This window comes from Hevea brasiliensis, chromosome 18 (assembly GCF_030052815.1).
Source record: "Hevea brasiliensis isolate MT/VB/25A 57/8 chromosome 18, ASM3005281v1, whole genome shotgun sequence".
In the NCBI taxonomy this organism is placed as follows: domain Eukaryota; kingdom Viridiplantae; phylum Streptophyta; class Magnoliopsida; order Malpighiales; family Euphorbiaceae; genus Hevea; species Hevea brasiliensis.
Window position 1 is genome coordinate 46,394,345 of NC_079510.1, and position 12,554 is coordinate 46,406,898.

Sequence of the window (12,554 nt, forward strand, 5' to 3'; positions counted from 1 at the left end):
CCTAGGTCCAAATTAGGGTTGTCCAGATTCAAGCAGTTTTTAGGTCAGGTTAGGGACAGTTTTTGGGCATAGTCTCTTCATGAAAAATGGAGCATTATAACCTTAGTTTCATCTCTAATTGGCCTCACACTAATTGGAGCTACACAATTCTACTTATGGCTAAAAAACTACACTGGACTCATAAGTCCCAAACATGCATAAAAATTTATCACTCCCAAATTCAATTCCTCCCAACTTCACATTCATGGCACTTCTAATAATCAACAAATCATCTCAACAATGCCAATTTCAAGCCATCACACAAAACCCCCAAATTTTGGTCAAATCCTAACTTTAATTTTCACAATCCATGTTAACTCAATTTATACAATTTCTAAGGTATAAAATCTCGCCAATCATCATCATTAAACTAATTTAGTTCAATTAAAAGCATCAAACTCCCCTCATTCTCATGGCTGTCGAAATTTCCAACCCATCATATATTCATCATTTCCTTTAATTTTCATACCATACTAACTCATTTTAACATGTTTGTCATATTTAAAGAAGAGAGATTAAGAGAATTGTGCACTAACCTCTTTGGAGCCAAGTTTAATCTCGTAGAACTCCAAGAATTTCTTCAATTCTTGGCTGCCATTAGCTTCCTTAAGGTGTCGAATTGATTTTTAGTGAAGGAAGGTATGAGTTTTGGTGTGGAAAACTTAGGGAGATTAAGCTTGGGAGCTTGAAAATGGAGGAAGCTTTCCTTCCATGGTGAATCGGCCAAGTAGAAGAACAAGGGAGAAGAAGACCAAAATGAGATAAGAAGACATTAAATAAAATTGTCTTATATATATATGTGTGTGTGTGTGTCTTAATTTAATTGGGTTTAAATTTTAATTAAGTCATCCCTGGGTCATGCTTACATCATAAATACATTTAATTTTTATTTCTTTCTTTTCCTTTTCTTTTTCCTTTTTCCTTTTTCCATTACATAAATTCATGTTTTAAATTTATGTTTTTGTGTTTTAATCTCTCTTATTTTAATTGACATTTATGTTAAAATTCATTACTGAGGGTGAAATGACCAAAATGTATTTCATTGAACTTATTGAGTTATAACTGTCCTTACCGATTAGCTAAATTTTCTTGAATTTTCTTTGGCATTTTTATTATCATTTAAACCTTGTAATTTCTTCAATTAAGTTCCAATTATTTATTTTACAGGATTCCTTACGGGTCTAGGGTCTGCAACTGTATTCACAGTCGCTTCCCATTAGGGTCACCCATCGCTGTGACTTCCGACTCCCTTAACTTATCCGCACTTCTTTTCTTTATTTTTTTTTCCTTAATTTTTTTGGTCTTTATTTAATCATCTCATGACTCTTCACTCTAGTTTAAGTGTAGTTCCAGATATCCTGGCTATCCGAACAGACGTTAGCCGTTGGAACAGTAGAATGTACGGACTACCTAAAGTGAGGGCGTTACATTCATGTACTCTCATGGGCTGGCTTTCCGCGTAAGAGTGAGCACTATTCGATTTAAATCGAATCGAACCGTCTTAATTTGGTAATTCGATTTAGTTTAGTTTTAAAGAAAAAAAATTCGGTTGAACTGAATCGAACCGAATTACTTTATTAATTTTTAAATTAATTTATTTTTATAGGAAATTTATGAATTATATGTAATTATATATATATATATATATATATTATTTAATTTCATTGATAAATGGTTATTAGGTTCAAATTAAAGTTAAAATCAGACTAAATAACTTGAAAATCAAGTCTAAATTAAAAAATCCATTAAAACTAAAAAACAGATCAATTCAAACTAAATTAAACCCAAATAGAGCGATTTAATTCAATTTGATTTTTTATTTATTTCAATTCGATTTGATTTTTAAAATATGGTAATTTGGTTAATTCGGTTTTGATGATTCAGTTTGAACTGAATGCTTAACCTTATTTTCGCGAATGGAACTCCAATACTTCATTCTCGAACACTCTTATGGGAATGTAATCTACATAAATGCTGTTAACACATACATGATAAATTAAAAAAAAAAATGTAAGAGAAAATAAGAATTTCAACTAGATTGAACAATTAACTGATTAGATTTAAGGTTTTGCAAATCTTACACGATGTGTTGGGGGTTCCATACTATAGAGTATGTGAAAATCTTTTGTTGGATCGAACCAGAGTTCGAATTCTTGCTCCCTACTCCCTTTTCCTTGAGTGGACACATTAGTATGGAGGCTGTAAGGAGACAAACTCAAGTTTCCCAAGAATTCAAGATCGATCTCGTCATGTTTGGACTTGGATCAGATGATAACTGCAACCAAATATATATAAATTAAGAATTTTTCTTGTCTGGACCCAATACACTATAGATTTAAATTTATGATAGAGGGGATTTAGATAAAAAAAATTCCCATAAATTAAATCATACAAATTATAATTTATTAATTACTCATATAATTAATTAATTAATATGATTAATTATTATTATTGTGAGGTCTACCTTGCACATATTAGCAATTAGCATAATTCAGACTGTTAATTAATGTGGGTATTTTCGCATAAAATATGTGAAATTCACATCAATCAATTGTCAAAATTATATAGTCATGTTTAGTATTTTTCTTGTTATTTTTATTCATATTTAAGAAAACTAGAAAATGCAACAATTAATAGGGATATAATAATGAATCAATTAGTTACATAGAAGGTGGTGACGGTGCCTGCAGAGTTGCCAGGGACAAGTTTCATTTGCACATCAAATCTTCCAAATCGGTATTTGTTCTTGGACTGGAAGCCAGAGCCAGAGGCCATAAGCGAGAGAAGGTTTCCTCCATCGAGCATCTGTCCACGACCATCATCCCATGTAACATCCACATCCTGACTGAAATTGCCTGCATAAGCTGCAAGGAAAGAGCTCACTATAAGGTAAAAAAAAATTTTAATTGCAGCTCTATTTGCCATGTTTTGATAAAAATAAAAAAAAAATTTAAAAAAAAAAAAAGAGAGAGAGAGTTAATTAGATTTAGCCCCCTCTTCTTCTCCTCGCCAGCCCTTGAGCCCCTGGCCCTAACGAGGGCTTATGATGAGGCCTTTATATAGATAATGCCTTCAAATTAAGAAGGAACAATCAACATGCTATATATAGGAGATTAAGATTTTGGGAGAATACTAATTCATTAAAACATGGGTTAATCCTCAATTGGATAGGAGAATTATTGGTTGGAGATTAACTGTCATGAGATAAATAAAGGTATATCCTACACATTTTTAAACAAGCGGGCAATAATCTAGGACATAATTGGCAGTGCCTGCCAATTACACTTCCTAATTTGCACGTAGCTAGGTTATTGCCAATTATGACAAGTAAATAAGCATACAGTGATTTTATATAGGTAGCCTTATATGAAATAACAAGTAAATAAAAATTTAATGCATAGATGAAAATAGTCCCATAAATATAACAGTGATAAAAAAAATTATCAAGTAATTATTTTTTTAATTATTGAATTAATTTACAATGTTAATTTTTAGTAGTTTGCCATTCCACCTATTATTTTTACATGGAATATCTGTTTTAGTATATAATTACTCGAATAGCAAGATTAAAATGGTTATTCTTATTATAAATTAAGTATATTGAATACAATTATAATTAAATTATTATTTTAACCAAGATGAAGAACCCCGTGTAGGTGCATCTTTGAATTTGAGTAAAAATTTTCGAGTCTCTGTTATTTTTCGTATAAATTAAAAAATTTTTACCAAAAAATAGTTCATGATAAAATTAAGAGGAAAAATATGCATATTAATAATTTATTATTGTAAGCTAAGATTCAAAGTAAATGAAATAATTATTTCTTATAATATGGGAAGCCAAAATTGGAAACCTGAAAGCTTTGCTCATAATTTGTTAAAATTAGGGGATTTTTTTTTTTTCCTTTTTAGGGATGGGAGACGTTAAACAAAAGGATTATTACAAGTTTTAATATAATATATATATTGTAAATTAATTAATTCAAGTGTGCTAATTTATTTTATAATTACATGATCAATTTACATGAAAGGCAGAATCTGATCAATTTATTTTATAATTACATCAATAAAAATAGGACATAAATACAAACAAACCAAACCAAAAGCAAGGCAAATCTATTTTACAAATGGTAATCCCAAATTCAAGGGACTAAAAGAACCTAGAACGCCGGCACTCACGTGGGCGACCTTGAGGAAATCGCTTAAAATCGGTGCAATAGTTATAAATCATGAAATACCTTTGCACCCATCTAAGCTTTCTTCGACCATTGGCATCCAACCCTAGAGTTTGCCAATCGTGGCTACTCATCGGGCTATCAGTCCCCTTTAAGCCACAAGAAGGCAGACCTGAAGAACTCCATACGCATGCATTGGCATTGAAGTTTCTGTAGTATGCAGTGAAAGGAGCCTTAGACCAATCTGTTTTTACAAGCCCTCCTCTTGTCGCCCATTGATCAGCATTCCAGAGGCTAGAGTAAAGTTTCATGGGCTGGTTCTTGGGGAAGGGAATTCCAATGGATTCTTCATTTTCGTATACCCTTATGGGGATGTTGTCTACCAAGAAACTAAAAATAGAAGCAAACTCGTTATTATATAAAATTATAAGTATCCGTAAATGATGAAATTTTACGTTAAAGGAAAGCAATATCTTACATGATGCGTTGGGGGTTCCATACAATAGAGTAGAGGTGAAAATTTTTTGTTGGGTCGAACCAGAGGTGGAACTGTTGCTCTCTATTTCCATTCCCTTGTGTAAAGACGTTAGTATGAACAGTATAGGGGTCTCCACTAAGGTTTCCCAAGAATTCAAAATCAATTTCATCGTGGTAAGGCCCTTGAGATGATAGCTGCAGCAACAAAAACAGAACAATTTGTGTGTTCATCATCACTTTAATTAGCCACGTGTATTAGAGACTGGAATTAATACAAGGGAGTACTCACATAGTAAGCAGTAACAGTTCCCGCAGAATTTCCAGCAACAAGCTTGATTTCCATGTCAATTCTTCCAAAGAGATAGTCTCTCTTAGACTGGAAACCAGACCCTGATGCCTTGTCAAGGATAAGAGAGAGAACATTTCCTCCATCGACAATCTTAGCACGATCACCACCCCATGTCAGGTCTACCTCTTGGTTGAAATTACCGGTCGATGCAACCATGAAAGGACCCATAAAGAAAGCAAACAAGAACACTTTTGAGACTAATAAGCAAGTAGCCATCTTCACTGAAATGAAAAAGAAAGGCTAATTAATTTGATAGGTGTACTAAGTCACTAGAAGGCCTTTATATAGGTAATGAGTAGGAATAATATTTGGTTAAGGATGCTTGAAAGAGACTCTACACCAGACTACAGAAAGAATAGAGCTGGTAATGCTAGAGCAAAAGCTAATAGGTTTTGTTTGGAAGTTATTTGTGGGGTTTAGGGTAGTAGTTAGATAGAATAGAATAGTGAACTTTTTAGACTTTTGCTTAATTTTGTTACACATCAAAGGACTAGCTAATTCTTCTTTTTTTGTCTTCATCTTACCAAACAATAAGATTATAGGTGGTTGTATTAACAATCTCATGCATGCCTATATGCGCTTAATCTCTAATTGAACCTTCCAAAATGATTATGATTATGTTAATTAACATGAGGATTATTGAGGAATCCAGCTTTATATATTAAACAACTGGTTTGGTTATAGTTGGCTGTTCAGTCCGTGATTCGAAGGATAAGGTAGATGCTTACAATTATAGTCAAATTAAGAGTAAAAAATTCTAGGTAGAGTCAATTTTATGTTGTGTTTTTTGTTTTGTGCAATGCACCAAGTCCAATATTAGAAAAATCTAGTCGTTAATTGGTGTCTCTAAAAGGAATTCCTGTAGATATATTAGGAAAATTATATAATAAAAGGCAATTTTATATGAAATGTCAAGCAAATAACATTTAGATACATGGATAAAAGTGATCATACAAATAAAAAAAGTGGACCCAAAGTAAATAACTATCAAGCAATTTTTTTCTTTATCGTAACTAAATTTATCTACATATTAATTTGTTAATGGTTTACCATTTCATGTATGCATTCTACATGGAATCACTGACTTACCATATAATTACTTGATATATATATTGTCCCTCATAACCGCAAATGGAGGAATACTTACAAGTTATTGTTTTTATATTTTAGATGATAGAGACCACATTTCTTTATCATATATGCGGTCCAAGTAAAGCCTTCACATGGAACGAGAAAAAAATATATCAGTATTATAAAGTAAATTGAATTTAGCCTAGTTTTATGCTTAACCATAAAGCAAAGTTGATTGAATATTAGTGTGTGTAATTAAGTTTAATACTCCAAAATAAGTTTCATGATGTTGGAGTCATCTCCAAAATTATAAAATCTCGAATTCGAATTCTAATTGAAGTGAATTGTATTAAAAAATTATTGTTTTGTCATATTGAAGTTAAATATAGTTTTTAATTAAATTCTCTAACATGGTCAAAGAAGTTATTCACATTCTCAAAAAATTAAATTAAGAATTTACAAAATTTCAAAATGAATTGCATACCAACTACTAAAAGCCTATTTGATTTAATTGTTGGATATAATTAATAACTATTTCTATTAGTTGATAATTGATAGTCAACAGTTGATGGTAATTGATTTATGTTAAGTGTTTTGTAAAATTTTGTCTAGTTACTACTGTTAGTATATAAAATGATTGTTAAGGGTATATATTGTTAATTTATTATATTATTAAATATATAATTATAATTTATTATATTATATTATTTATTTTATTATTTAAAAACATGAATAAAAATTAAATAATATAAAAAAATATGAGTAGTTGTAATATATATATATATATATATATATATATATATATATATATATATATGTATGTATGTTTTTTACATACTATGGAGATATATATAAATTAGGAGAAAGGTAAAGTAGTTTTCTTATCTTAAATCAATAATTAATTGTGAATAATTCTAATTTTATAACTTTTTAACTGCAGTAATTTAGAAAGTGAATTGGTTGAAAAAGAACAATTGTTCAATATATTTACCAAATAGATTTAAAATAATGGTTAAGTATGAAATCTCTATGGCTAGGTAATCAAAACCTCTTATCCAAACATTCCCTAAACTCATAAACCATAAATATATTTTCTTTTGCTTTTGTTGATTTATTGTTGCAAATAAATATTTGTAGGTCAAGAAATAGATTTAGAAATGAAGTGTAGTACTCGTAATTTTCACTCTATAGAGGTCATCTAAGGATGAAACCAAAGAAATTGAACATATCATAATTCATAAAGCTAAGATGAGCTGGATCTTGATCATCTCAAATCTGTTATTTAACAACAAATTGTATGTTTTAATTTGGCTGTATTTTCTTGGAGAAACAACTTTGCTTTTGGCTATTTAAAGAAGCAAAAATAAAATGAAAGGCTTCAGAACTGAGCAAAGGGTAGCATTGAAATCCAGAATAAACGTCAGTTTGGTTGCTTAAATGCTAGATATGATAAAGTGGCTTTTTGTAATTATATTTAAAAAAAAATCATTGATTTTCCTTTTTTTTTTTTTCAATCCTAATTCTTGCCTTTTAGGCCTATCAGAAACAAATACTTTAACTCGAGGTAATAGATTTTAACTATTCAAATGGTGGACTGAACTTCCGAACCCAATTAATGGAGTTCAATTTTAATTGGATGAAAATTGGCACATGGATCCACAATATGAATAAATGGAGTTTGAGTTATTTTGAATTTTGTGTTAATTTGAATTATTTATTGAATTGATATAAAAAATAATAATTTCAAAGTAAATTCATGTTAATTTATGATTTACATATCTTTTCAACAAAAATGTTAATGTTTCCGTAAAAATTAATTTTTATTAATTCATTTTTAAATCCAAATTTAGATTCTTTATGTCTAATTAAAAGGTTTTTGTTCATCTGGAATATATAAATATATTTACAAGTAGCTTAATATTAAAGTATATTCTAATATCATGTATAAAAAACAAACTAAACCTAACTCTACCTTTAAACTAGTTTAAGAGAATGAGATTTTACCAAATCTTATATTTGACTCAAATATTTTATCTCAAATTAATGTGAAACAACATCTAACTATGATTCTCCTCTTCAAATTAGTAAAAGAGCCTTGTTAATTAACTCTTTAACACAGTCAAAGAACTTTAATTATCTAGATTAGAGAATTCATAAAATTAAGCATATCAAATAAAGCTAAGAGCCGGATCTTGATCATCGCGAATCTGTTATTTAACAATAAAAATGTGTACTTAGGCTGTGTTTTCTTGAAAACAACTTTGCTTTCAGCTATTTAGAGAAGGATAAATAATGCAATACAGGCTTAGGCCCTCCACAAGCAAATGTTTTGATACGAACTAAACGACTAGACCTATCTAAATGGTGTATCAAGCACAATTGGAATTCAATTTTAATAAATCTGCCAATACCCATCTTTATTATAGAACGTAAACTCATGCTTATTGTAAGAGTATATTCAGGTGTTGTTTTCTCCATCTTCTATTCTCATGAAGTCAAGATATGACTTGCCATTCAATTTCCGAGCAAAAAATTCCTTGAAGTACTTCTCCAATGGGACTTGCTTAAATTTTGCTGGATTGTGAGGGCCAATGAGGCTGGCTGCAGGGCCCAACTCGGAGCCTAGCTTTGAACTGTAGAATGTTGCAATGGAAAGCCTCTCCTTTGTTGAATTCACCGTTGCCCTATGCTCGATGCTCCCATAAATACCGTTGCTCACAATCTGCAGCAGAAAGATTGAAACACGAATCCCAACAGTAGCATGATCAGGAAGGAGTGGAAAGAAAACTTGTTTCAAGCCAGTTTCTGATAAATAGTACCTCCATGATGTCTCCAATATTGACAATAAAAGCATTTGGAAGTGGTTTAACAGGAACCCATTTCCCTTCCTTTCGGATTTGTAGTCCTTCAGTGTCATTGAGCTGAAACAGGATAGTTAAAGCAACAGCATCAGAATGAGGAGTGAAACCAATGGCCTTTTCTGGTTCAGGGCATGGAGGATAGTAATTCATTCTCATTGATTGAACACCATCATTGAATAGCTCTTTCATTTCCTCAGCATCCATATTTAAAGCTTTTGCCATGTGACCCAGAATTGCCAAAGCTAGCTTTTTCATTTCACTAGCATAAGTTTCCAAAGAATCTCTGCAGCAAAAATACAAAAACAAAAGTTTCCAAGTAAGGGAATTTCATATTCCATTAGCTTAGGAAATTTCAAGGATGTAGAATAAATAAGATATAAACCTGAGCTTTGGAGGAAGTTTGTCAAAAAGGTCATTCTTCCTGAGATTGAAAGGAAGAGTGGTAATGTAGAACACGTCTGACCAATCTAGCTTCTGCTCCTCTGATACCACAAACAGCTGCCCAAAACCTTCATGGTTGTCTGGCTTCTGCCACAGCTTCTTCTTCTGTTCATATGGAAGTCCGAAGAAACTCTCAATTTCCAACTTGACTCCCTCCAGAAAATCAGTGCTTACTCCGTGGTTCACAACCTGATTTTATCAAAATTTAATCAACTAATGGAAGAATCACAGGCAACATAAGTCAAATAATAGTTTCCCAAATCGTGAAAATGCATACATAAGGCAATAATTTGTTGGAATGAGTAGCAACACTTTGTTGAATTTCATAGCTCTAAATTCAATTTGACTCCCCTATTCCACTGGGGTGGTTAATTTGGAATGAGTAGCAACACTTTTGTTGAATTTCATAGCTCTAAATTTCATAGCATCCTTGCATATTTTCTCCCATACTCCAATGAAAATTACTGACCGTCTTTGAAGAGGGGAAAAAAAACTACACTACCAAGCCTAATTGTGACACTTTAAAGAAAGGCCCAACCCAGAATGAAAATTGACCGCTTGTAGAAGACGAACAGCGGCAAGAAATGGAACCTTTTAAGGCTGTAGGCCTAATTTATGGGCCTAAATATTTTGTCGATCCCGGCCCAAGATCTGTCTTTGACCAGAAGGAGGAAAAAAAAAAAAAAAATCTAGCAAAGATCCAGATTACTCAGATCGGGAGCAAGTTTAGATACCTGGAAGAAACCCCATTCTCTGCAAGCGGACTGCAAGCTCTCCAACTCCGAATCCATGGAATCTCCAACGGCCAATCTTTGAAGATCTATGACAGGAACTGACGAAAGCAACGACTTTTGACCAGAAATAATTGGAGGGTCCTGATCGAACCTTACATAGCGAGGTGGGATCGTGAGAAAGGATTCTTCGGCCAGCTTTTGAACGCTAGGTACTATAATAGATTTTCCAAAGTTTACTGTTTCTATTGATGATTCCATTCTTCGTAAGGCCAGTTTTCTGGAACAGGGACGAGAGGAGACTTATATAAAAACTAAGCTTCAAATAGTTGCTATGATACAGATGACGACAAAAACGATAACATTATTATTGATAATGAAAAACTTGTGGTAATGGCTCTTCTCGGCATCTGGACTATTTGATAAATTTTTTTTTTTTTAATTTTCATCTTGGATATCTGTAGTTTGAAAAAAAATATATATTTTTTTAATTTTTGATTTTATTATAACTATGTGTACTGGTTATTTTCATCAATTATATATAAGAAATTAAAATATTAAAAACAATGCAAAAATATGTATAAAATAATAATTTATTTAAAGGGTATTAAATTATTTTTATTAACAATGAAAATTAAAAAGTATGATGAAAAATTTTAAAGTTGTATTAAATGTGAATAATTATATATTATAAAATCAATAATCTCTTATAAATAGTAATAGTTGTAGACACCATATTTTAATTGGCCTTTAAATACACAACTTGTTTAATATATAAATTTTCTCTTTAAAAGTTACGATGCAACTTTAATTTCAGAGAATGAATTTCTCATCTTAACATAATCCGATCTCAACAAGTTACCTAAATTATGACTCGATCATAGATCACTTATCTAAACTCAGCAATGGTTCAAATCGTTTCCCAAATGAATGTCTGGCTGTAGAAAAATTCGATCTCACGCATAGTTAGGTTATTTTCCGATCTTTTCATTGTGTGTTCATATGTTTGAGTTTCAAAACTCTGTTTTCACACACCTTTCACTTAGGTTGTTTTCTGATCTCTTCGTCTTTATTCAAGCTGTTCTGATCAATATCCAATTTTCAGATCATCCGATCTTATATTCTGTTGTTTTCTGATCTCACTGTGTTCAAATACCTCAAAATTCCAAATTGTGGTTAGTTTTGTGATAAGTTATCTGGCCTAAATTGTTCAAACACTTAACAAAGTTAATGTTTTATCCGATCTCTAAATAATTGTTTCGATCTTAATAAGTAATTTCAATTATGATCCTATCTCAAGTCACCTTTCCCATTTTATGATATTCTAGATCACTCTTCAAATATTTCAAAACTTTGATCGATATTTGATCTTAGGGTTATCGGTTCTCGTGTTTGTGTGCAATAGTTTTCCAATTTCTTTAAGGTGAGGTCTCATGTTCTATGATTGATAACTGAGCTCAGGATCATATAGTTCTATGTTCAACTTCATTCAATTGATTGGGAGTTAATTCTATTCAGTACTCACACATATAACTTGGTCTGATGTTTTCCGATCTCATTAAGAAAATTGATCATAAAAGAGTTTATTCATTTCAAAAGGTAAGAGAGTGCAAATCATTCAGCGGGAGGGTCTTCCCCAGCCCGCTCTTCAAGTACATTCTCAACATTCACTCCCTCCTCCCCCTCTTGTTCGCCCTTACTCTCGGTCTCGGCACCTGGGGTAAGTTCCTCGAGCCAGGTGAAGTCCTCATTGGAATAGTGCCTGATGAGCTCGGTAAGGAGATCACTATGGGCTTTCACATAAGCCCTATCTTCCTTCATCAGAGCCTCCTCCTCCTTTGCTTTGATCTCCTCGAAGAACCTAACTCAGACATCATCAAGTTCCTTCTCTAGCCGAGCTGCCCTCTCTTTATGAGACTTCGCCTGTTGTTCCAGTTCTACGATCTGAGCATTTGCAGCAGAGAGTTGGTTCTACGCTGCCGCTGCATCTTGGGCCACCTTTGACATCTCCCTCCTCATAAGATAAACTTTCTCTCTGACAGCGTGCTGAGTCGCCATCGTTCCTAGCTCAAACTCATCAAGAGGTTGTGAAGATCATCAATACTTTCGGGGCCCATTGTGGTTCGGTCCTCAGGAAAGCAGATCATAGCGCTCAATACTTTCGCTAAGTCAAGGTTGCCCTGTACTGATTTATTTTTCTCTAGTGATTGGAGTAGTATCCTAGCACCTTGCGAGAGAGGTCACCCAGACGAGGCTCCCTGCCCTGAGGATCCGCCCTCTATAGCCGAAGAGATCGAGGGTTGGGAAGGAGGTTCTAATCGAAGAGGTTCCGAAGTGAGGATATGCACTTATGGGATCGGTTCCTCTTGGATTTGAACCTCGGAGCTCTTCTCTTTAGTTCGAGCCCTTTTCT

At 32.5% G+C, this 12,554-nt stretch overlaps 2 protein-coding genes and 1 pseudogene across 2 annotated transcripts; all 3 read right to left on the reverse strand.

Annotated features, from left to right (window-relative positions):
* Positions 1–1,943: 1,943 nt before the first annotated feature.
* LOC110668610 (xyloglucan endotransglucosylase protein 1-like) lies at positions 1,944–2,964 on the reverse strand (annotated as a pseudogene).
* A 1,091-nt stretch (positions 2,965–4,055) lies between these two features.
* LOC110668588 (xyloglucan endotransglucosylase protein 1) lies at positions 4,056–5,293 on the reverse strand. The gene is made up of 3 exons (XM_021829912.2): positions 4,978–5,293; positions 4,690–4,883; positions 4,056–4,601 (listed from the first exon to the last, which is right to left on the reverse strand). The coding sequence occupies exons 1-3, from the start codon at positions 5,251–5,253 to the stop codon at positions 4,187–4,189; spliced, it is 885 nt and encodes a 294-aa protein (XP_021685604.1). The 5' UTR covers positions 5,254–5,293; the 3' UTR covers positions 4,056–4,186.
* A 3,007-nt stretch (positions 5,294–8,300) lies between these two features.
* Positions 8,301–10,550, reverse strand: LOC110668582 (protein SRG1). Its single transcript, XM_021829906.2, has 4 exons — positions 10,145–10,550; positions 9,352–9,599; positions 8,928–9,252; positions 8,301–8,830 (listed from the first exon to the last, which is right to left on the reverse strand). The coding sequence occupies exons 1-4, from the start codon at positions 10,400–10,402 to the stop codon at positions 8,567–8,569; spliced, it is 1,095 nt and encodes a 364-aa protein (XP_021685598.2). The 5' UTR covers positions 10,403–10,550; the 3' UTR covers positions 8,301–8,566.
* Between the last annotated feature and the right edge of the window lie 2,004 nt (positions 10,551–12,554).